This window comes from Eschrichtius robustus, chromosome 14, assembly GCF_028021215.1.
Source record: "Eschrichtius robustus isolate mEscRob2 chromosome 14, mEscRob2.pri, whole genome shotgun sequence".
Lineage (NCBI taxonomy): Eukaryota > Metazoa > Chordata > Mammalia > Artiodactyla > Eschrichtiidae > Eschrichtius > Eschrichtius robustus.
The window spans coordinates 30,606,237-30,631,499 of NC_090837.1; the positions used below are offsets into that span (position 1 = coordinate 30,606,237).

The following is a 25,263-nucleotide window of genomic DNA, read 5'->3' on the forward strand; positions in this document are numbered from 1 at the left end:
TAGGAGAAGTACCTCAAATATAGAAAAAGCTCATCCAGAAGATTAAAGTCACAAAAGTGGAGTGAAGAGCTAGAAAGGGCAATGCCGGAACGGCCCATCCCATCCCATCAGCACCCTCCTTTGCCCCCATTCCTCCTCCTCTTCCCTGCCCCTCACTTCTCTCCTCAGCAGACGGTCAGTGGGACAAGGTCTGGAAGCAAGATGAGGTAACACCCGAGGCAGCCCCTCAAGGAGACACCCCTCTTATTTGTTTTAAACTGTGAGCAACGTTTCTGAATCAGTGTCGAACCCAGCTTCTGAGAGGAGCCAGGTTCTGTTTATCTTCAGAACATCCCAAATCTCACTGAATAGAACGAAATATTTCTCCGAGACAGAATTACTGCAGTTTGTTTACATATTTGGGTTCCACGTGAAATTTTGAGAAAAGGGCTGTTCTGTTAAAAAAAAAAAAAAATTAAAAACCGCTGACCCAAAACACCTTTGAGGCCATCTGCACTGGAATGTGAATTAAAGGCTTAGATTGGTGTCCTGTGACACATCAAGGCATTTTTATGGGTATCATGACATTTGTTTCTAGGTTTTGTTCCTGCGAATTGGGCTGCCCAAACCTTTTAGTCATGTCCAATTTTGTCATCATCGTGTAGATGTGGATAAAATCTTTTCATCATGGTCAATTGGAAAATGTTCTTTACAAATGTAGCAATTTCTCACTGAAAACTGCCCTGCTGGGGGACCATAATAGATTTCATGGTTCCCCAATGAAGAGGGAAGGTGTTAACTAGCTGTGTGGCTCCAAGTACATCATTATAGTAACTGCTTCCCTTTAAGGAATAAAGAGCTGGTATTACAGCCTTAAATTTCCCTTTTAATACCAATAAAAAGACATTTTCACACTTGTTCTGCGAATAAAGTTTCTTCAGTAACTCCTTAAAAAAAAAAAAAGAATTACTGCAATTTCCTTAGACTTTGTGTTTCTCATCTGGTGGAAAGAGTTTTGAGATCTGAGTAAGAGTGTTCCAGGTGAGTGAATTCAGACATACTATCTGCTCTCTCCAAGACGGCCTTTCCTCACCTACAAAAAGAACACGGGAAGTAGCCTGACAACCACCACGCATCACAGACGCTGTGGCTAATGTGCCAGGAACCCAGGACAATGGGCGGGTCCCCAGCATCCCAGGCTCTGGTTGCAGCTACGTATCAACCCCTGCCTCCCCCTCCCCGCAGTGGATGCTTAGGGTTCAGTTACTAGGATGGGGCCCATCCTGCTCTTCTCCTAAACACTCAGCCCAGGAGGCGCCCACACATTCCAGCTTCAAACAGTAAGAAGAAAGGAAGTGCTTCCATTTTCAGGCAGAGAAAGGAAAGCCGGGCCCTAGCAACGACGCAAGCACCTTAAAAAGTGCAGGAAGCCACCAGCGCCGTGAAAACACACCAAGAACTCGGATCTTGTGGTCTGAGTTATTTGGAACTTATTCAAAGCTTAAATGCACTTACACAATAGCATAGTTCCGGATAATGCCATAGCGTTTGGTACCAAGGTGATCACCTTGGAACACTGTTGAATCAGTATTAATTACATGGGCACAGAATAGGACAAAAATATACATGCAAACATCTGAAAGAAACATCACTGCATGTTTCTGCTCTTACAAAATGTCCTCTGAGCACACAACCTCCAAACAGGTCGTTCTGGAGTATAAATCCTATGGCAGGGTGTTTATTTTAATAAGGTTTGGATTGTGTAAGATTCTGCTTGGGAAAAGTTAAAAGACTTTTTTTTTTTTGCGTTCTGTTTTCCTGAAAGTTGATAGCCCAGAGAAAAAGCAGGTTTAATAAATGATTCCTCAAGAATTCAATATGTGAGAAAACAAACTCCAAGCCTATCAACTGTATCACGGCTCTGGACTGGGGCTGTAATGCTTTTACACACAACAAAAATAAAACAGCAGGCTCAGCTGCAGCTGTCTCCTCGCCCTGTGTGGCGACCGGCCGCTTTCTGCACCGGCCTGGAGTCCTCCCTGACAAGTCGCTGTTTGCATTCTTCTCTCTTATCCCAGTCCCAGGATTTATGAGGCTCAGCTTTGTTTGGTTGGTGTTAGAGGTGCTGGTACTTGCCCTGTCACTTCCATTTCTTGATCCTGATTTTCTGAATCATCCAGAGACCAAGTTTACTAGGACTTGGCAGTCTTTGCCCTTGATCGTGACCTCCAAGCCTCTCCATTTAGAGGGGGTGGGGTCTCTATGGCCCACTGCGGTGCTCACAATCACGGGACCCTGCCCTAGAAATACAGAATGGGGCAGGCGACACATGCATGATACTCGAGGTCATCCGCTGAACCGTCCTTTTGCTGTCGTAAAGAACAATATTGGGATTATGAGATGACCTGGAACATTAGAGTCTAGACCTCGGAAGATGCTAACATTCTGTGCAGGACCAGCATGGCTTAGGATTCAGGAAGTGGATTCAGCCGGAGGCTGGCAGAAAATCCAGGTCAGGGATAATGAGAGCCTTAATTTGGGTGCAGCGGAGAGGAGCAGAAAACAGGGTTGGAAGGAGAACCGTAGGAAGACACCTGGCAGACGTGACAATTGATTGGATGTGGGAGGGTGAAGAGACAGGGGAGGAAAACTGAAATTCAAGTCTAGGAGCCGCGGGAACGGTGATGCCCCAGCAGGGAAGGAAGGGAGGGGGCAGATCACCACTGGCCGTGAACCCAAAATGCCAAACGTCTTCAGCACGGAGGGGCTTAAGTTACTCTAAAATCATTAGGCTTCCTTACCATTCAAAGGCATCGTTTCCTTTTATTTATTTTTTTAACTAATAGACTATATTTTGGGGAAGGGAGGTAGCTTTAGGTTTACAGAAAAAATTGAGCATCAGGTTCAGAGAGTTCCCATACACTCCTCCTCCTAACCCCCAATTTCCTCTATTTTAACGTCTTGCAGGAGTGTGGAACATTTATTACAATTGATGAGCCATTACTGGTCATTAAGTGAAGTCCATGGTTTCCATGAGGGCTCACTCTTAGTGCTGTACATTCTGTGGGTTTTGAGAAATGTATAATGACATGTAGCCACCATCACAGTATCACACAGAATAGTTTCACTGCCAGAAAAGCCCCCGAGCTCCACCTATTCATCCCTCCCCCCTTCCCACCCCCAGCCCCTGGCAACCACTGATCGTTTTACTGTCCCCATAGTTGTGCCTTTTCCAGAGTGTCATATAGTTGGAATCATACACTATGTAGCCTTTTCAGACTGGCTTCTTTCACTTAGTAAATATGCATTTAACATTCTCCCGTGTCTTTTCATGGCCTGATAGCTCATTTCCTCTTATCACTGCAAAATATTCCATCGTGTGGATATATCCCTTTTAATTTTTTAGTTTAACATTTAAAAATTATAAGATGCAAAAAAAAAAAACAGAAACCACAAGCCACAAAGAACAAATCTAATAAGCTAGACTTCATCAAAATGAAAAACTTCTGCTCTTCCAAAGACATTGTCAAGAAAGTGAAAACGCAAGCCATAGCCTGGGAGAAAATATTTGAAAGACAATTATCTGATAAAGAGCATGTATCCAAACTATATAAATAATCTTTAGAACCCAATAATAAGAAAACAACTCAATACAAAATGGGCAAAAGTTGAACAGACACTTCCCCAAAGAAGACACAAGGATTGCGAATAAGCACATGAAAAGGCACTCAACATTATCTGTCGTTACAAAGATGGACGTCAAAACCACAAGGAGAGACCACTATATTCCCATTCGAATGACTGAAATTTTATCAACTGATCATTCCACATGCCGGCAAGGAGCTGGAGCTACTGGAGCTCTCCTGTATTGGTGGTGGGAATGTAAAATGCTAAAACTGCTTTAGAACACAGTCTGGGGGACCCTTGGAGTGTGAACCATTACCTGTGAGGTAAGCCAGTTGCGCCACTTCTAGGTATTTACCCACACAGACTTGTACATGAAAGCTCATCGCAGCCTTGCCTGTAATTAATTGCCAAAACCTGAAAACAACCCAAATGTTTAGGTGAATGGATTAACAAATTTTTACTCACATTATGGAATACCACTCAGTACTAAAATGGAACTCAGCAAAATCCATTGTGTGTTAAACTCGGATCAGGACAACTGACCTAATTGCTCGCATAAAGAAATTGCAAGGAGGGAACCTACTGCTAAGGAGGGGCTTAAGAGACACACCAGCTAATTTTATCAATTTTATCCACTGTGTGTGGGGCTTATTTGCATCCTGATCCAAACAAACTATAAAATGCAAACAAAGAAACCATTTATGATAATTATGAACTATTGAAAATCTGAACACTGGCTGTTTGATGATATTAATATGATTATAGCATTATGATTATTAATGTGAGCATGTCATTGTTTTATGTAAAAAAAAAGTTACATGCTGAAAATATTTACAGATGAAATGACGTCTGGAATTCCCTTCGAAATAATACAGGCGGGGGGTTGGGGGGAGTGGGGGGTAGGGATGAAACCAGCTTGGTTATGAGTACAGTCTGCCCTCTATATCCGCAGGTTCTGTATCCGCAGATTCAACTTAACCACAGACTGAAAATATTCGAGGAAAAAAAAATTCCAGAAAGTTCCAAAAAGTAGAAGTTGCATTTGCCACATTGGCAACTATTTGAATAGCATTTCCATTGTATTTACAACTATTTGCATAGCACTGACATTGTCTTAGGTATTATTTGTAATTAGAGATTATTTAAAGTATATGGCAGGATGTGCTTGGTTATATACAAATACTACACCCTTTTATATAAGGGACTTCAGCATCCTCGCTGGGGTCCTAAGCAATCCTCCAAGGACACCAGGTGACGACTGTACATGACGGTTCATTATGTTATTCAGTTTACTGGTGTATATGTTTAAATTTTTCTGTAATAAAGTCTTTTGTTAAGTTCCCTGCAATCTCACCGCCATGAAACAACCACTGTTAACATTTTAATGTGTGTGTATCTTCCCAATCTTTGCCCAGAAGAATATATTTACTATTATATATTATATGGTTCATATTTTATAAAATCAGGATATTATACAAACTGCTCTATAACTTTGGTTTCACACTCAACAATTTATCTTTTTATGTCACTAAAGACAGATTTACAAACTCATTTTTAATCACTAGTTTATACTGGTGTCCCATGATTTTTAAAAAATTATTTCCCAAGTTTTGGACAGTTAAGTCATTTCCTGTTTTTCACCATCATGAATAATGTTACCATAAACTGCCACCTGCAATGAGAAGTGATACAGACTCGCAGTGGAGAGCCTGGGTTCTGGAGCCCTGCTGCCTGGCTTCTAATCCTGACCCTCTGTGACCTGCTGCCTGGCTTCTAATCCTGACCCTCTGTGACCTGGGGCAAGTCACAAACCTCTCCACGCCTCAACTTCCTCAGATGTAAAATAGGGATGATAATAGTGCCTATTTCATAAGATAAACGGTGCATTAATGAGCTAATATATATTTAAGCAATTGCAACAATGGCGCAGAATGACAATTTGCTCTATGTGAAACATCATTACTACATTTTGCACGCCTGGTCAATTTCTTCTTTAGAATCACTGGGACAAAAGATATGCATGTTTAGGGCTTCTGAGACCCAACTTACCCACATTCTGAAACTACATTCTTTTGCAGAGGTCTCCTATCACTGCATTGGGTAAATTAACTTTTGAGGGGTTAAGAAAGTGGACAGGCTTTGTCTTTGTCCTTTCCTTGTCCCACAAAGGCTAAACTTGCCTTCATTTGACAGTTTGCTGTACTATTATAAAATGTGCAAATGTTTTGTTTTGTTTTAAAATTTCTTTAACCTGCTCCAAACCAAAAGTGTCCACCTAGAGAATTTCAAAATCCAGTGGACTTAAAATAGCTAACACTCTGTGCAACAAATGACTGCAGACAAGACACAATTACTGCCCGTAAGCCTTAACTTCCTGTCTTTCATGTTAACACCCTATTCTAATTTTTCCAAACTCATACGCTTGTACCTCTAATTACATTCACTTTAAAAATAAAACAAATATTTCTCACCTTGTTCTCAAATTAACAACAAACAAAAGCCTAGTTTCATCTCCAGATGTGATGTTCAGGACAAAGCCTGTGTTCTCTAGTCAGTATTCAAGTTAACTGAGCAGAAGCACAGCTGTCTGTCTGGCCTAGGTCCTGCCCCAATCCAGACATGTTTCTGTTGAGCCTGCAGCCCCAAGTCTTTTTGCCCTCAGGGAGAGATTCTTTTTAAAGGGTTGGGTATTTGAGTTGAATAACTGAAATCCACAAAGCAAACCTTGTGTTCCCCATGCTCCAGAATCCCGTCTGCCAGGCTCCTAGCAAATCCAGCCTCAGAGGACTTGCTCCTGTGCTCACCTTCCTCCTTCCAGGGAAGGCAGACTGGGGTGCATCTCAGGACCATGCTGTTCCTTGTTCCCCATTCGGACCACTACCCAGTGTTCCTGGTTCTACTCCCAAAAGACTTCTGAAATTCACATCCACGTTTTTCCTCCTCATCCAGGCCTCTCTCCTAGAGGACCACAACTGCATCCTCCTCCTCCAGACACATTTTCCAGGGCGGATCTTCCCACTACAAGGCCTGCAAGCATCTGGCTCAGTCTCTAACACCCCCTTCCCCCCCCCCCATGTGGTCCCTGAGCTCCCACCCTGCAGCCCACCCACCTCCTTTGTCTTCCTTAAAGGCTCCACCACTTCCTGCCTCAGGAACTCACACACCGTGTCCACTTGGCCTGACAGCTCTTCCTGAGCTCTCTGCCCTCTTCTCATTTTTCGGGTCTAGCCTAAAACCATCTCCCTGGGGAGACCTTCCCCAGCCAATCTAAAGTCCCCCCCTGTAACTGTCCCCACGGTCCTTGTACTTTTGCTTCTCAGCCTTGACTACGATGTGTAATTACACACCCACTTGACTGTACCCACAGCCCGTCTCCCCACTCGACCGTCAGTCTGCTTTGTTCCCCAGGCTGTCCCTGGTGTCCAGCATGGCCCCTGACCCACAAAACAGAGAAGAAGAGAGAGATAGGAGGCCTGTCCAATGGGCTAGTGCTAGCCAACTTAAGTACCCATAGAAAAGTGACACATTTCACTTGATCTAGTGAATCCACTGAAATATTATCTCCTGGAACAGCATGAGATGAGCTGGAAGGTCCAGATTCAAAAACCTCAATTGGGCACGCTCCTATTTCCTAGCCTCATCTTTCTGGGGAATGCGCCAGAATGAGATCAGCTCCCAGAGGACTTACAGCTCACCAGAAGAAGAGACGCATACCTGGAACCCTTGGAGAATCACTCAGAGAAAGAATATGTCCAAGTGTCAAAGTGATGGAGCAGACCATAGTAACCTCAAACCAAAGGTGAGAGCCATGCATGAGACTTCACGAAGGAAGGAGATTCCAGGGAATTAACATCTGCGGGGAGGAAGGGAGGAGCATCTCATGCAGGGTGGGGCGGGAGAGAGCGAATGTACGAAGGAGGGAGCAAAGATGAAGCCTTTACTGCCGTCAGGGCTCCTCACCTGCCTCTCGAGGTGACTGAGACGGGCAGAGTAGTTTCATAGGGAAGACCATACAGGTTTGGGACAGCAATTGAGTATTCTCTGTGTTTCCACACACCAGTTTAAAAACTCAAAGGACAATAATTTTCTTGGCCAAGAATCCTTCCTATGTTTTAACTCAAAGAGGAAAATGTTAGTGTTCAAACTAAAGGTATAAAAACCCAGGAAAAAAAAAAAAAGAACAACCCCATGGGACTTCCCTGGCAGTCCAGTGGTTAAGACTCTGCATTTCCAATGCAGGGGGTGTGGGCTTGATCCCTGGTTGGGGAACTAAGATTCCATATGCCACGTGGTACGGTTGAAAAAAAAGAACAGCCCTGAATGGAGATGCACGAAAGAACATTAGCCACACACCGTTGGGTAAAGCGGGTCCAAAAGTGCGCGGTGGAAAAGGGCACCAGGAGGAGGTCACCCGAGAATGGAGTGTGCACAGACCACCCCAAAGGGCAGCACCAAACACTTCACAGGGCAGCTTCAGTCTGAAAACAGTATTTTGCTGACAATTTCCAGTTACGAAATATATTAACTTACGTTCCCAAAACACAGTTGTCTCATTTCTGGCTTACGGGCCTTCTGGGAACGTAAAAGGGAAACACTGGTCTCTTGCTCTGAGTCCGTATGAATCAATTTTGCTTAAGCACACCTCTTTAACGGCTTTTCTCCTCGCTCCTCCTGCATGGTCTTCTGTGACCGCTCTCTCCCAGGCATGTTGCCTCTGCAACCCTGCTCTGGGGGGCACAGGTGTCAGCAATATCTTGCCCTATTTTGAGTTCAGGGAGGAGCACATGTAATACAAGTTGGAACAGGGGGCAGGAAAATAAACGAGGTGTCTGCTGTAATGTATCTAGATGCACTCGGTACTGTGGGGTTTTTTTTTTTTTTTTTTTGGTACTGTGTTTTAAGTTAACCTGTAAGTGGGTGACAACATCCCACTCTGGAGACATGCACCTGAAGGAATAGAGGCCAGGGAGGCACCAGGGTCCACATTATAAACATGGACGGAGATCTCGCCACCGTCTGGGTATCCACAGGCTTCTTTGCTAAGGTAACTCTAACCAAAGTCTAATGAAACAGAAACAAACAACTGTTTATTTGACGTGGAAGATGAGGAGATACAAGAATTCAATGGCTTCTCTACGAATTAATGATTTGAAGCCATTACCCAGTGCTATAAGCAAAACGCTTTTTTTTTTTATTAAATGAAGCAGACCACCAGGCTCTCAGGAATTCCTTATGCAAAGTCCCCATCACTTTGATCCATAAAGACCTCATATGCATGAAGGGATTTATACTGGCTGAACAGAGCAAAGGAATAGCTTTTGAGTTGAGAGACTAACGCTTGGGCTTAGGCTTGCTTTCTTCCTTGAAGTCCTTATGTCATTTTATATTGAAAGCATGACTTTGCAGAAACCTCGGAAGGTCCCCTAGCTCGTGCAGAAATCCCAAGGTGAATTTCAGGTACACAGAGCTGCGCGGATGCTGGGGAGAGGGCTCTGGAAAATACCAGGAGCTGCACAGGGGCGGGTGTGAATGTCACAGTTGTCAGGAGCTCTCCTGCTGCATTAATTAAAACCACTAATACATTCATAAAAACAAAATGTTTACTAGCTGTACAACTAGCCTGACATACCAGAAAAGCTGAACGTCCCCAGAAAAGACAGAGTTTGAAGAAATACGAGGTTAGCGGAATGAGCTCAAGCCAAACCCTCTTAGACGTCACCCAGACTCACATGGCGCAGCCCTGCACCCACGGCCCAATTTCGGGAAGGAGCCAGAGTCTGAGGATGCGGGGTTTCCAACGTAAACCTACAGCCCTGGCGCACGAGCGTCCGACCTCCGAGGCCCGAGAGCTCAGAGAACACTATTGTTTTGAGGGTGAAACCACAGCAGGAATACAAATCCTTCTGAAGGAGGAAGGAAGGGAAGTGGATGTGGACCCCAGCGAACAAGTGGGACCAGGGCTGCACAGCTCCACTGCTTCTTTCGCGTGTTCCTGGGCCCTGGAAGTAACCCAGGTCAGAGTTCCTCATGTGCGGTGAAGTCTCCTTCAAGCCAAGAGAAACAAGCAAAATATTCCCTGCTGTGGCTTCTCAGAGTCTGAAGTAACAAACCAAAACCAGCGGAAAGGAAATCAAATCTGTCCTGGGAAGCACGGCCCCTCTGCCTCTGAGAGGTTCGCCAACAGGGACTGCAGGCCACATGGAGACCAAAACATCAGTTTCCCTTCTGGAATTCCCTTCTGGAATTGCCTGCAGCCCAGATTCTTGAGAACAACTGCCAACTGTTCTGGGGTTCGGCCTTTCCTGAGACGGGCACCCCAGGACTTTGGGTCCCTGCACCTGGCTAGGCACACGCTCCGAGGGCATCTCAGGACACAGTTTCCCGAGATAGCCACCGGCAGGTCGCTCTCTGGGGGTACCCAGGATGGAAAGCTGTTACCACGGAAGCTGTGAAGGTTCAAGCTGGACGTCATCTGGGGAACAGCCGCAGATAAAGGTTATTCGTGAGACCAACATAAAGATAGGGAAGCAAACACAACCCAGGACTGGGGACAAAGACAAGAGCCATCAGCTTCCATCAGTAACTGATCAGATGGACCCGGAGACGATCATGCTGAGTGAAGTAAGCCAAGCAGAGAACGACAAATACCATATGCTATCACTTCTTACATGTGGAGTATAAAAAAAAAAAATACAAATGAATTTATTTACAAAACAGAAACAGCTGACAGACATAGAAAACAAACTTATGGTCACCAAAGGGGAAAGCGGAGGGATAAATTAGGAGTTTGGGATTGACATATACACACTACTATATATAAAATAGATAACCAATAAGGACCTACTGTATAGCACAGGGAACTGTGCTCAATATCTTGTAATAACCTGTAAGAGAAAAGAATCTGAAAAAAAGTATATATATACACACACACACGTATAACTGAATGACTTTGCTGTATACCTGAAACTAACACGACATTGTAAATCAACTATACTTCAATTAAAGAAAAAAAAAACTCATCAGAAATGAGGAAAAGTTTTCCACACCGACTCTCCACCCACTTCCCAACTTCAGGTTACATGGGATGGAGACACCACCACTTCTTGCCGACGATCACGAGGCAAAAGAAATGACTAAAAGCTTCTCTTGTTTCGTTTGCCCAGAGTCATTCAGTTTCATGGGTGATTTTGGTTTTCTATACCTTTATCACTCTCTATTTTCTTTCTCCTCCCCTGGACATACTAACATAAAATGCTATAAAATGCATAATTCTTTGATCAAAATAAATTTTATTTTTCAACAGGATTACTTCATTTTGATTCACGAAACCCAGACTCGGCAGGTGAAAGCACGGACTCGTGGAGATGGAGAATGAGGATGCACGGTGTGGGTCCGCAGTAACCAGGGCAGAACTGCAGCGTTTAGCATCTGTGGCATCGGACAAATTCACACAGAGGAAATGCTCTCCTCTGGAGCTCCCTGGTTTTTATCCTCTGACTCCCAGAGCATAAAAATGCAAGCTATCGGGGCTTCCCTGGTGGCGCAGTGGTTGAGAATCTGCCTGCCAATGCAGGGGACACGGGTTCGAGCCCTGGTCTGGGAAGATCCCACATGCCGCGGAGCAACTAGGCCCGTGAGCCACAACTACTGAGCCTGCGCGTCTGAAGCCTGGGCTCCGCAACAAGAGAGGCCGCGATAGTGAGAGGCCCGTGCACCGCGATGAAGAGTGGCCCCCGCTTGCCACTAGAGAAAGCCCTCGCACAGAAACGAAGACCCAACACAGCCAAAAATAAAGATAAATTAATTAATTAATTTTTTTAAAAAAATGCAAGCTATGCTGAAAACACAAATCAGGTACTTACTGATTCCTTGAAAGAGCTCTTCGATATTAATTGCATTCTTTGCACTGGTCTCAACCACAACAGCACCAATGGCCTCTGCGTACTCCTTAGCATCCTTCAAGGGCACCTCCCTGGAAAAGAGGGCAAACCCAGACACAGATGAATGCTCGTTTGTACAGGATAAATAACCCGACGGAGCAAAGAAAAAGCTCACGTGCAAACAGCTCCCTTGTGGTCCTGCAGAATAATAACTCGGTTGCTCAGCAAGTATTGAAAACCTAGGATGGGTGAGGCTTTTTCAAGTTTAAAACCTGGTCTCTGGCATCCATGGAGATAAACTACTGTCCCCGGTCCCACCGAAGGAAAGAACTCCAGAACAGTAGGAAAAGGCTTTAGGAGTAAGGCCAGCTTTCAGAGTTAGGGTTGATTCCAAAAATTTTTCCCATAATAATGACTCAATATTTTAAAAAATTTGTGTATGTGCAAATGCACACATAAATGCTTTTCTAAGGATTTCCATATATTGCCTTTTATAAATCAGAGAAAATATGTGACATGATCTGAACGTTTGGCAGTGAGCATGTTCACAGCTCCAATGGCACATTTAGATGAATAATCTAAAAAAGACATTTATTGATGTACTTCTCATGTGAAGATACTGTGGTGGATCCAAACATTTAAAAAGACACAGTTCCTATTCTCCAGAAGTTTACTGATGTATTCAACCAATATTTAGTGAGTGCTGTTGTATGCCAGCCTTTCTTTCAGGTGTAGAGAAAACCCTAGTCCCTGCCTTCTGGAATCTACACTTGAGAGCGAAGACACACACCCCCACGGATACGCTAAGGCACAACACTGTCATATCTGTGTGGATAGCAAAGTGCTCAGGAGTAGCGGGGTAGAGAGCCATGCATTTGATCAACGGAACCCAGGCAGGTGCCTTGGAGGAAGTCACTGAAGTGTGGCCACAAGCGGCAGTGAGAACATGGACCAGGGCCTGTGATACAGCAGCCTGACGAAGGCCCCCCAGGTGGGGAGCGCCCTCATTCCCCCATCCCAGGTGCCATGGAAAGTCAACTCTGCACCCAGCACTGCCTTGGGTACAATGGAGGGTTGACAATGAAGGACGTGGGGTCTGAGTGCAGAGAAAGTCAGTGATGGGACTGAAAGGGTCCAGCAGGAATCGTGGACGGGCAGGTGGGCACCTAGTGGTCACGGAGGGCCGGCGACAGGGTCAGCTCCACATCCTAGGGAAACAGGGGCACGAAATGGACTAGAGGGGGAGGCAGGGGAGAGTTTGCCAGCTCCTCCAGTGCTGTAGGCAAGAGAATGCAGGGCTGGGCTAGGGGGATGTTACAGGGAAAGGGCAGAGGGCAGGGGAAAATCAAAACTGGGAGGGCAGTTCTTCTATAGGCCTCATCGATGGTTTCAACTGATGCATAAAGTTACTGGGAAGGGCTTCCCTGGTGGCGCAGTGGTTAAGAATCCTCCTGCCAATGCAGGGCACATGGGTTCGAGCCCTGGTCCAGTAAGATCCCATATGCCGCGGAGCGACTAAGCCCGTGCGCCACAACTACTGAGCCCCCGTGCCTAGAGCCCATGCTCCGCAACAAGAGAAGCCACCGCAATGAGAAGCCCGCGCACCACAACGAAGAGTAGCCCCCGCACAGCAACGAAGACCCAGTGTAGCCAGAAATAAAATAAATAAAATAAATAAATGTATATTAAAAAAGAAAGTTACTGGGCAACTTCTACCTGGCATTTAAATTCTCTCCAGACCCCAAATCATATGAGAGGAGGACTTTTCAGGCACTTCCTGGGAAAGGGTCCCACTGCCACCTTCAAGACGGTGGTCCCAGGAGAAAAGAGGCCTCCTGAGCCGTGTCAGCTGGAATCTGCACTTGCGTTATCATTCTCACCAAAGATGCACCGGGCAAAATGACCCTCCTGGATCTACCCTCTTTCTTGTTTTCTAACAGACAAGCCCCGGGCCTCTCAGTTATTAAAAATAGGTCTTCAGTTTTTTGGTGGCGGTGAATTTTACAGTTGAAATATTTCAGAAGAGGGCTTGTCTAGGTTCAGTCTGGCAAGTCACCCTATTTTTTCTGTCTTCCTGGCAGTCTTTATCAAACCACAAATTGAAGGGTGGGGCTCCTCTCTGCGCAAAGGTGGCGCAGATAAGACGGGCTGTGTCTGCTCATCTCTCCCTGGGGTGGGGGCCCATCTGGCAACCAAGCAAGCTGCAGCGACCCCTCCCCTCCGTTCTTAACTCCCCTCTCATCAGCCCCCTCGCTGGACAAAGAGGAGCAGAATAGTTTCTGCCAGGGTTACGGTGAGAACAAGGTCACTTGCAATGCAATACAACCTATCCATCCTGAGGACCGCAGTAAACCTCCGAGAAGGGTTAATTCTCTCAGAGCCAACAACGCTGGGCCCTGAAATGCAGAGAGAAGCGTGTCCTCAGCTCTCCCCCAGGTTTCAAAACGGGTCTCGTTAAACAAATGACTGGCCAAGGTGACACAGTGACTCGGGGCAGAGACAGGGGCCAACGCAGGGCCCTCCGGCTCTGCTCCCTTTGCTCCTGTCACAACCAGCAAACAGGCACCCACATTCCAGAAGCTGTTCCTTCAATCTTTACAGACAAAGAAATAACCCCAAACTGCAGCACGCTGGAGGCGGGGCGGAGGCAGGGCCGGGTGCAGCCCGTCCTGTAGAACAGGTTCTCCCGCCAGGAGTCTGGAGGCCAGGCAAGTCCCGCTCCTCTCAGATGAACTGAGATTAGAAGGACCACCCACTCCTGGGTCTGCGAAAGTGTGTCTCACCACTGTGATATCACACGAAATATGTCTTTGTCCCTGGTTCTTGGCGCAGAGCTCCTGAAGCCCATGGAGTTTCCCGAGTGGTCGGTGCGTCTTTGTTATTCACGAACAGCCCCCAGGAGACCACACGTGAGTTTCTGATGGGGCTGCAGGACAGGAGCTGGTGGCCCAGCTGAGTAGAGGAGGGGGAACTTTCAGCCCCACTCCCAACCTTGGGCGGGGGGCTGGAGATTTAATCAGTCACGACCAAGTAATGACACCTCAATAAAAAGCCTTGAACACAAGGCTTGGGGAGCTGCGGGTTGGTGAACACACGGAGGTGCTGGGAGGGTGGGGTGCCCGCGGAGGGCGTTCGAGCTCCACGCAACAGCCCCTCCCTACCCCCCAAACTTTGTCTTATGTGTCTCTTCCATGTGCCTGGTCTTGAGTTGTATCCGTTATAAAAATGAATCACAAGTCTAGTGCTGTCTTGAGTTCTGTGAGTCTGTGCTTGTGAATGATTGAACCTGGGCGGGCCAGTCACGGACCCATAAAATGCGTCGTCTGCTGGGCAGAAGCGTGGGTGACTTGGGGATAACCAAGACCTGCGCTGGTGTCTGAAGGGGCGGGCAGTCTCGTGGGACTGAGTTCATGACCCGTGGGGTCGGTGTTAACCGTGGGTCAGTCAGCATCAGAAATGTGCTGAGCTGCGGGACAGCTGGTTGGTGTCCAAGAATTGTCGCTGGAACAAACGGTACAGCTACAATCTGAAAGGAGAACCCTGGGGAGGTGAGTGGGTGCTTCCTCGGGGCCCCTGGCAGGTGTGTGACCATCCGGTGACCTTGGAACCCCCCCAGCTGTGTCTCGGGGGAGGCCACACACAGCCCGGGGAGACTGGAAGGTGCCAGCATCAACTGGTCTTCTGTAATCACCATCACAGGAGACACAGCATCCATGACTTTCCTTCATTTCTTTCAACAAACATGTACCGAATGTCTGCCATAGGCTGGGTGCTGTGATAGGCCTTAAACAGGTAAATTGAAACGAGTCCACCCAAGCCAAGGTATAAACACACAGCTAGTCAATTTTGACGGGAAAGAGTATTTTCAGACTTTCAAGATGAAGCTACCTACACAAAGTCAGGACTCCCAGAAGTCACCCTGGAGACCACGGAGAAAAACACCAACTGCCAGGGACCACAAGAAGAAACGGAGTCAGGATGAGCGTGCAGAGCTGGGTGACAGCGGGGCGGGGGTGGTGGTGAAAGCATCACGGGTCAGCATCTGGGATGGGCGGCTGCCTCCAGCAGACTGGCCTGCGTTGGGCATGCGGTTACAGCCTCAGAGGGCTCATAGCCGTGTGAAGAGCAAGTGGGCTTGGAAAACATCACTTCTCTACGTATACTCACCGCCTTTCAGCCACAAACCAGCTGCTCTCCCTGTAAACCTGCTGTTTCCTAGGCCAGAAGCCCTGGAGGTGCCTCCCCTCTCACCCCGAAGTGATCAGGCCCTGGTCCCCATCACTCAGGTTTCTGCTGTTGCCTCTACCTGGTCCTCCAGCCTCCTGCAATCTATCACCTCCAGGCCCACCGTGGGGATCTTTCAAAACTACAAATCTATCAAGTATCCCGTGAATAGAATTCTTCCATGCCTTCCAACCAATGAAACCTAGCGCTTTAGCAGGACGAGGCTTCCTGCCTTAGTCCTCCCCGTTCATGCCCGAAGGGACAGCCACTCTGGGACCTCGCTGTGCTCGCGTCTGTTTCTGGGCCTTGCACCTGCTCTGGTCCACCCCTCCCCGCCCCCTTCCACACGTGGCCTCCTGGAGAGCTCCGCGCAGCACCCCCTCCTCGAGAGCAGCCTGGGGGCTGCCATCATCCTGGTGAGATTCTGTCTCCCTAATGGGCTGTGGATCTCTTACGATCAGGACCACGTTTTGTTTTTAAGGGGCCGGGATCCTAGCGGTGCCAGGCGCCTAGGAGGTGATCGGTAAGTACCTGCTGAATGACTGAGTGACAGTCACACCCAGTGGCCTTCAGCAGAGAGGAGGACTGAGGTAGAGGGGCCATGGGGTCTTCGGAGGAAAGATGGGGAGTGCTGACAAGGACAACTGGAAAAGTCCTGGGGGGCGAAGACTCACCCAGCCTTCTGAAAGGGCCAGGAGGGAGGCTTAGGGCTGAAAACACAGGAAAGGGGGCGTCTCCTCCCAGCCCCAGGCTCGGATGGTAATCAGGTGTTATATTTCAGTGGGGTCCACGCAGCGTGGACTGTATGTGTCTGGGACTCAGGCAGAGCCCACAGCCCTGGGAGGCTCCCCATGGGGCAGGAGGGCAGGAAACAGCATCCTTGTGGCTCCGGATTTCTCAACAGGCTGTGCCCCCCAATGAGGGTCCATGTTTTGTTGGTGGTGGGTGTAACCCAGCAACACGGCAGCTGACTCATTCCAACCCCAGGGCTATTTAATTCCCCATGAGCCTCCTCCACGGATGGCAGGGGGAGAGGAGGTCAGGGATCCCAAGAAGGAGCTCCTGGGCCCCACCTGTCAGGAGGGGAATCCAACCTGCAGGTCAGGGCAGAATAGCACTCTGCACCTAGGGGTTCATTGGCAAGTTCACCTCCTGTGTCCCTCCTGAAAGTCAACGGAGACAGGTGACCTCCACTGGGCCTCCCGTGCAGAAGAGCAGTACTGTGGCAGTGAATTCTCGTTCACAAGCTCTGAATGACAGGTGGCCTAGTCAGTACCCAATGTGAGGAAGGTAGCTCAACGTGCTGCTCACAGAAGTAAAATGTTCTTCTCCTTCAGTACACAGCCTCATCATGTCTCCCTCGCTCGGGTCTCACCCCTGTGCTGCCAGACGGGCGAACGCTTTACCATTTTATTTTATTTTACTTATTTTTGAATTTTATTTATTTTTTTATAAGCAGGTTATTAGTCATCAGTTTTATACACATCAGTGTATACACGTCAATCCCAATCGCCCAATTCATCACACCACCATCCCCACACCCCCGCGGCTTTCCCCCGTTGGTGTCCATACGTTTGTTCTCTACATCTGTGTGTCTATTTCCGCCCTGCATACCGGTTCATCTGTACCATTTTCTAGGTTCCACATATATGCGTTAATATACGATATTTGTTCTCTTTCTGACTTACTTCACTCTGTATGACAGTCTCTAGATCCATCCATGTCTCAACAAATGACCCAATTTCGTTCCTTTTTATGGCTGAGTAATATTCCATTGTATATATGTACCACGACTTCTGTATCCATTCGTCTGTTGATGGACATTTAGGTTGCTTCCATGGCCTGGCTATTGTAAATAGTGCTGCAATGAACATTGGGGTGCATGTGTCTTTTTGAATTACGGTTTTCTCTGGGTATATGCCCAGTAGTGGGATTGCTAGATCATATGGTAATTCTATTTTTAGTTTTTTAAGGAACCTCTATACTGTTCTCCATAGTGGCTGTATCAATTTACATTCCCACCAACAGTGCAAGAGGGTTCCCTTTTTTCCACACCCTCTCCAGCATTTGTTGTTTGTAGATTTTCTGATGATGCCCATTCTAACTGGTGTGAGGTGATACCTCATTGTAGTTTTGATTTGCATTTCTCTAATAATTAGTGATGTGGAGCAGCTTTTCATGTGCTTCTTGGCCATCTGTATGTCTTCCTTGGAGAAATGTCTATTTAGGTCTGCTGCCCATTTTTGGATTGGGTTGTTTTTTTAATATTGAGCTGCATGAGCTGTTTATATATTTTGGAGATTAATCCTTTGTCCGTTGATTCATTTGTAAATATTTTCTCCCATTCTGAGGGTTGTCTTTTCGTCTTGTTTATGGTTTCCTTTGCTGTGCAAAAGCTTTGAAGTTTCATTAGGTCCCATTTGTTTATTTTTGTTTTTATTTCCATTACTCTAGGAGGTGGGTCAAAAAAGATCTTGCTGTGATTTATGTCAAAGAGTGTTCTTCCTATGTTTTCCTCTAAGAGTTTTATAGTGTCCGGTCTTACATTTAGGTCTCTAATCCATTTTGAGTTTATTTTTGTATATGGTGTTAGGGAGTGTTCTAATTTCATTCTTCTACATGCAGCAGTCCAGTTTTCCCAGCACCACTTATTGAAGAGACTGTCTTTTCTCCATTGCATATCCTTGCCTCCTTTGTCATAGATTAGTTGACCATATGCGTGGGTTTATCTCTGGGCTTTCTATCTTGTTCCACTGATCTATATTTCTGTTTTTGTGCCAGTACCATATTGTCTTGATTACTGTAGCTTTGTAGTATAGTCTGAAGTCAGAGAGTCTGATTCCTCCAGCTCCACTTTTTTCTCTCAAGACTGCTTTGGCTATTCGGGGTCTTTTGTGTCTCCGTACAAATTTTAAGATTTTTTGTTCCAGTACTATAAAAAATGCCATTGGTAATTTGATAGGGATTGCATTGAATCTGTAGATTGCTCTTGGGTAGTATAGTCATTTTCACAATATTGATTCTTCCAATCCAAGAAAATGGTATATCTCTCCATCTGTTGGTATCATCTTTAATTTCTTTCATCAGTGTCTTATAGTTTTCTGCATACAGGTCTTTTGTCTCCCTAGGTAGGTTTATTCCTAGGTATTTTATTCTTTTTGTTGCAGTGGTGAATGGGATTGTTTACTTAATTTCTCTTTCTGGTCTTTCGTTTTTAGTGTATAGGAATGCAAGAGATTTCTGTGCATTAATTTTGTATCCTGCAACTTTACCAAATTCATTGATTAGCTCTAGTAGTTTTCTGGTGGCATCTTTAGGATTCTCTATGTATAGTATCATGTCATCTGCAAACAGTGACAGTTTTACTTCTTCTTTTCCAATTTGTATTCCTTTTATTTCTTTTTCTTCTCTGATTGCCGTGGCTAGGACTTCCAAAACTATGTTGAATAATAGTGGTGAGAGTGGACATCCTTATCTCGTTCCTGATCTTAGAGGAAATGCTTTCAGTTTTTCACCATTGAAAATGATGTTTGCTGTGGGTTTGTCATATATGGCCTTTATTATGTTGAGGTAGGTTCCCTCTATGCCCACTTTCTGGAGGGTTTTTATCATAAATGGGTGTTGAATTTTGTCAAAAGTTTTTTCTGCATCTATTGAGATGATCATATGGTTTTTATTCTTCAGTTTGTTAATATGGTGTATCACATTGATTGATTTGCGTATATTGAAGAATCCCTGTATCCCTGGACTAAATCCCACTTGATCATGGTGTATGATCCTTTTAATGTGTTGTTGGATTCAGTTTGCTAGTATTTTGTTGAGGACTTTTGTATCTACATTCATCAGTGATACTGGTCTGTAATTTTCTTTTTTTGTAGTATCTGTGTCTGGTTTTGGTATCAGGGTGATGGTGGCCTCATAGAATGAGTTTGGGAGTGTTCCTTCCTCTGCAATTTTTTGAAAGAGTTTGAGAAGGATGGGTCTTAGCTCTTCTCTAAATGTTTGATAGAATTCACCTGTGAAGCCATCTGGTCCTGGACTTTTGTCTGTTGGAAGATTTTTAATCACAGTTTCAATTTCATTGCTTGTGATTGGTCTGTTCATATTTTCTATTTCTTCCTGGTTCAGTCTTGGAAGGTTATACCTTTCTAAGAATTTGTCCATTTATTCCAGGTTGTCCATTTTATTGGCATAGAGTTGCTTGTAGTAGTCTCTTAGGATGCTTTGCATTTCTGCAGTGTCTGTTGTAACTTCTCCTTTTTCATTTGTAATGTTATTGATTTGAGTCCTCTTCCTCTTTTTCTTGATGAGTCTGGCTAATGGTTTATCAATCTTGTTTATCTTCTCAAAGAACCAGCTTTTAGTTTTATTGATCTTTGCTATTGTTTTCTTTGTTTGTATTTCATTTATTTCTGCTCTGATCTTTATGATTTCTTTCCTTCTGCTAACTTTGGGCTTTGTCTGCTCTTATTTCTCTAGTTCCTTTAGGTGTAAGGTTAGATTGTTTATTTGAGATTTTTCTTGTTTCTTGAGGTAGGCTTATATAGCTATAAACTTCCCTCTTAGAACTGTTTTTGCTGCATCCCATAGGTTTTGGATCCTCATGTTTTCATTGCCATTTGTCTCTAGGTATTTTTTGATTTCCTCTTTGATGTCTTCAGTGATCTCTTGGTTATTTAGTAACGTATTGTTTAGCTTCCATGTGTTCGTGATTTTTACGTTTTTTTCCCTGTAATTCATTTCTAATCTCATAGCGTTGTGGTCAGAAAAGATGCTTGATATGATTTCAATTTTCTTCAATTTACTGAGGCTTGATTTGTGACCCAAGATGTGATCTATCCTGGAGAATGTTCCATGTGCACTTGAGAAGAAAGTGTAATCTGCTGTTTTTGGATGGAATGTCCTATAAATATCAATTAAATCTATCTGGTCTATTGTGTCATTTAAAGCTTCTGTTTCCTTATTTATTTTCATTTTGGATGATCTGTCCATTGGTGTAAGTGGGGTGTTAAAGTCCCCCACTATTATTGTGTTACTGTCGATTTCCTCTTTTATAGCTGTTAGCAGTTGCCTTATGTATTGAGGTGCTCCTATGTTGGGTGAATATATATTTATAATTGTTATATCTTCTTCTTGGATTGACTCCTTGATCATTATGTAATGTCCTTCCTTGTCTCTTGTAACATTCTTTATTTTAAAGTGTGTGTTATCTGATATGAGTATTGCTACTCCAGCTTTCTTTTGATTTCCATTTGCATGGAATATCTTTTTCCATCCCCTCACTTACAGTCTGTATGTGTCCCTAGGTCTGAAGTGGGTCTCTTGTAGACAGCATATATATGGGTCTTGTGTTTGTATCCATTCAGCAAGCCTGTGTCTTTTGGTTGGAGCATTTAATCCATTCATGTTTAAGGTAATTATCGACATTTATGTTCCTGTGACCATTTTCTTAATTGTTTTGGGTTTGTTTTTGTAGGTCCTTTTCTTCTCTTGTGTTTCCCACTTAGAGAAGTTCCTTTAGCATTTGTTGTAGAGCTGGTTTGGTGGTGCTGAATTCTCTTAGCTTTTGCTTGTCTGTAAAGCTTTTGATTTCTCCATCGAATCTGAGATCCTTGCCGGGTAGGGTAATCTTGGTTGTAGGTTCTTCCCTTTCATCACTTTAAGTATATCATGCCACTCCCTTCTGGCTTGCAGAGTTTCTGCTGAGAAATCAGCTGTTAACCTTATGGGAGTTCCCTTGTATGTTATTTGTCGTTTTTTCCTTGCTGCTTTCAGTAATTTTTCTTTGTCTTTAATTTTTGCCAATTTGATTACTATGTGTCTTGGTGTGTTTCTCCTTGGGTTGATCCTGTATGGGACTCGCGATGCGCACACTACTTTGTGTGTGCCCTCCAAGAGTGGAATCTCTGTTTCCCCCAGTCCTGTCAGAGTCCTGCAGTCAAATCCCGCTAGCCTTCAAAGTCTGATTCTCTAGGAATTCCTCCTCCCGTTGCCGGACCCCCAGGTTCAGAAGCCTGATGTGGGGCTCAGAACCTTCACTCCAGTGGGTGGACTTCTGTGGTATAAGTGTTCTCCAGTTTGTGAGTCACCCACCCAGCAGTTATGGGATTTGATTTTACTGTGATTGCACCCCTCCTACCATCTCACTGTGGCTTCTCCTTTGTCTTTGGATGTGGGGTATCTTTTTTGGTGAGTTTCAGTGTCTTCCTGTCGATGACTGTTCAGCAGTTAGTTGTGATTCTGGTGTTCTTGCAAGAGGGAGTGAGAGCACGTCCTTCTACTCCGCCATCTTGGTTCAGGGCCTCCACTTTACCATTTTAAATGTAACGTAGGGACTTCCCTGGTGGCAAAGTGGTTAAGAATCTGCCTGCCAATGCAGGGGACACGGGTTGGATCCCTGGTCCAGGAAGATCCCACATGCCGCGGAGCAACTAAGCCCCTGTGCCAAAACTACTGAGCCTGCGCTCTAGAGCCCACGAGCCACAACTACTAAGCCCATGCACCACAACTACTGAGCCCGTGCACCTAGAGCCCATACTCTGCAACAAGAGAAGCCACTCCGATGAGAAGCCCGCGCACCACAATGAAGAGTAGACCCCGCTCCCCACAACTAGGGAAAGCCTATGTGCAGCAATGAAGACTCAACGCAGCCAAAAATAAATAAATTAATTTATATAAAAAATATAAATGTAACATAAGTTGATATTATAAATTGCTCAAAACTATACCCGGCCCATAGAAGGTGTTTACTTAATACATCTTTACAAAGATGGCACCACTTTCTTAGAGAATGCCAAAAACATAGAGGAAATGAAGCAAGTGGAGGAAACAAGTAGGAGGCTCAAATTGCCTCAGAGCCTGAGTACATTTATTTGACTCACGCTCCTCATTTTACAGCCCACGAAGGCTCCCAGGCCAGTCATCACTGTTCCACAGAAGAACGGGGGACACAGGGTACATCATTAAATACACTAACCACCATAAATCACCCCAAGAGTAAAATTACATCATAGTTTAAAGTCCTTACTCCATGAGAAAAATCTGACATTAATTCTGAGTAACTTTTATTCAAAGTTGGTGCACAACTTTGCATAAGCCACGGATATTTCTTGTTCTGTAATATTCTTACCCGTGTTCTCTGCACACTTTGGTTTGGATTGTTTGGATTTTTAAAAATTTATTTGTAAGCGCTCTTTGCATACTAAGGAACCTAGCCTTTTGTAATATATTTTCCACATTTTTTTTCAGCTTAGCATTTGTATTTAGACGTTGTTGTGGCATTTTTGCCACACAGGAGTTTTCATGTAGTCAGACTTATTGATCACTTTCATCTATGACTTCTGAGTTTTGTATCATGATTAAACAGTTCATTCCAATTCCAAGATTATTTTAAAGATTCCACTGCTTTCTCTAACTTTTATGGTTTTGTTACTTTACTGTTAAATCCTTGATCCACTTTGAATTTATTTTCTCCCATTTTTTTCCCTAATTATCCCAAAACCATGTATTGAACTATCCCCTTTTTTGGACTTATTTAAATATCATCTTTATCATATACTAAATATCCCTATGTATTTCACCCTATGTCTTGATTCTGTAGTCTGTTCATTGATTTTCTGTCTAGTTCTCTGACAATGCTGTATTATCACTAAATCACTAAAATATATTTCAATATGTGATGAGATTAGTCCTTCCAATACAATTTTTGCCTGTTTGTTTTTCTAGGTGAATTTTAAGATCATTTTGTAAAAACCTTTTAAAAATGTAACTTTAAATTATCTGAGGTAATTTGCCTGGAAGCTCAGTGAATTCATGATGCAGGTGCACAAAAGTCTTCATTAATTTAGAGCAAACTGACATTTCTACAATACTACTCAGTTTTCCTATCCAAGGAAAAAGTACCTTTTTTGTCCTATCCTAGAACTGTAACATTTATCTATACAGGTCTTGCTCAATTCTTGCTAAATTCATTCCTAGGAATTACAATATTTCAAATTTTAAAAATGACACACACACCAAAAAAGTCTATTACTCATTTACATTGTTACTTATAAAGAGGGTTTTAACTTCTACTTGATTTTCTAATTGATATAGGTAAAGAATAGTTCTTTTTTTTTTTTTTGGCTGTGTTGGGTCTTTGTTGCTGCACGCGGGCTTTCTCTAGTTGCGGCGAGCGGGGCCTACTCTTCGTTGCGGTGCGCGGGCTTCTCATTGGGTGGCTTCTCTTGTTGTGGAGCACGGGCTCTAGGCGCATGGGCTTCAGCAGTTGTGGCACTCGGGCTCAGTAGTTGTGGCTCTCGGGCTCAGTAGTTGTGGCTCACGGGCTCTAGAGCGCAGGCTCAGCAGTTGTGGCGCACGGGCTTAGTTGCTCCGCGGCATGTGGGATCTTCCTGGACCAGAGCTCTAACCCGTGTCCCCTGCATTGACAGGCGGATTCTTAACCACTATGCCACCAGGGAAGCCCAAGAATAGTTCTTGTATATAGGTAAAGAACAGTTCTTCAGCAGATAATCTTGGTTTTCCTAATCCTGCTTGCAATTAAAGAAATTCACATGAAAATGCGGATCGCATCATTCATGCATCAGACTGGCCAAGATGAAAACGTTTACTATCTGCAGTGCTAGCATGTGGAGACAGAGGGGCGCTCAAACACTGCTGGCAGGGTAACCATGTGATTCCAGAGTTCGTGGGTAACTGCATAGCAGCTATGTCTCCTAAGAAGTTTTCAGGTGTCTTGGAGCAGGTGCACAAAAGTCCTCATTTTCCCAGAAAATTAAACACATATGTCAAAAAACAAGACACTTTGATGCTAAAAACAAAGAGACAAAATGACATACATCCAAGCTTCCCGCACTTCTCTCTGTCACATTAACAACCATCACTAAGCTTCTCTAGACGTCTTCAGAGGACGCCTAATGCATCTTGTAGAGCATCAGTCTCAGGTGTGTTCTACAGACCTCCTAGCCTATGATTATTCAGGGCTTGTTAGAAATGAATACCCCTGTGCCCCAGACCTACTGAAGCAGAATGTTTAGTGGGCACATCCCAGAAATAGGCATTTTAGCAACTTCACGACAGCTTCTTATGCTTTCTATAGCTTGAAAACAACTCTTTTAGAAGGTAGACTGTAAAATATTGAGTTTGATATTTCTGCAGTCTATCCAATTCATAATCTGACACTATCAAGTCCAGAGTTTGGAAATCTGTATTAAGATGACTATACGTAGGACATAATAAAGTATACATTTATCAGGCACCATTTTATAAGTGATAAAAGAATAGCGGCCTCATGAGCTCTAAACAACCGAAAACTTCTGGTGTTTCTGGTGTGTTCTAGCATGTATATGATATTTCTAAAATACCATACCAGCAATAACCAAGCATTTTATATTCTGCCAGACTTCTGGGATATGACAGTTACCATTTCACTGAAAAATGTTTGCCCTGTAATTTTACTCTCTCCTCCAACCACAGCCCCCTTCCAACCAAGGTCAAACTGAAGCAACCAACTAAGCTGGCCATGAGGACGCAGCAAGGCACTGTGAGCAGGAGA

General features: G+C 44.6%; 1 protein-coding gene across 1 annotated transcript in view; it reads right to left on the minus strand.

Annotated features, from left to right (window-relative positions):
- The window catches only part of RAB31 (RAB31, member RAS oncogene family), a 107,881-nt gene that overhangs the window by 5,766 nt on the left and 76,852 nt on the right, over positions 1-25,263 (minus strand). Inside the window, exon 6 of the mRNA XM_068562465.1 lies at positions 11,469-11,578. Within this exon, the coding sequence (XP_068418566.1) occupies positions 11,469-11,578 (110 nt within the window). The remainder of the gene's footprint in view (positions 1-11,468; positions 11,579-25,263) is intronic.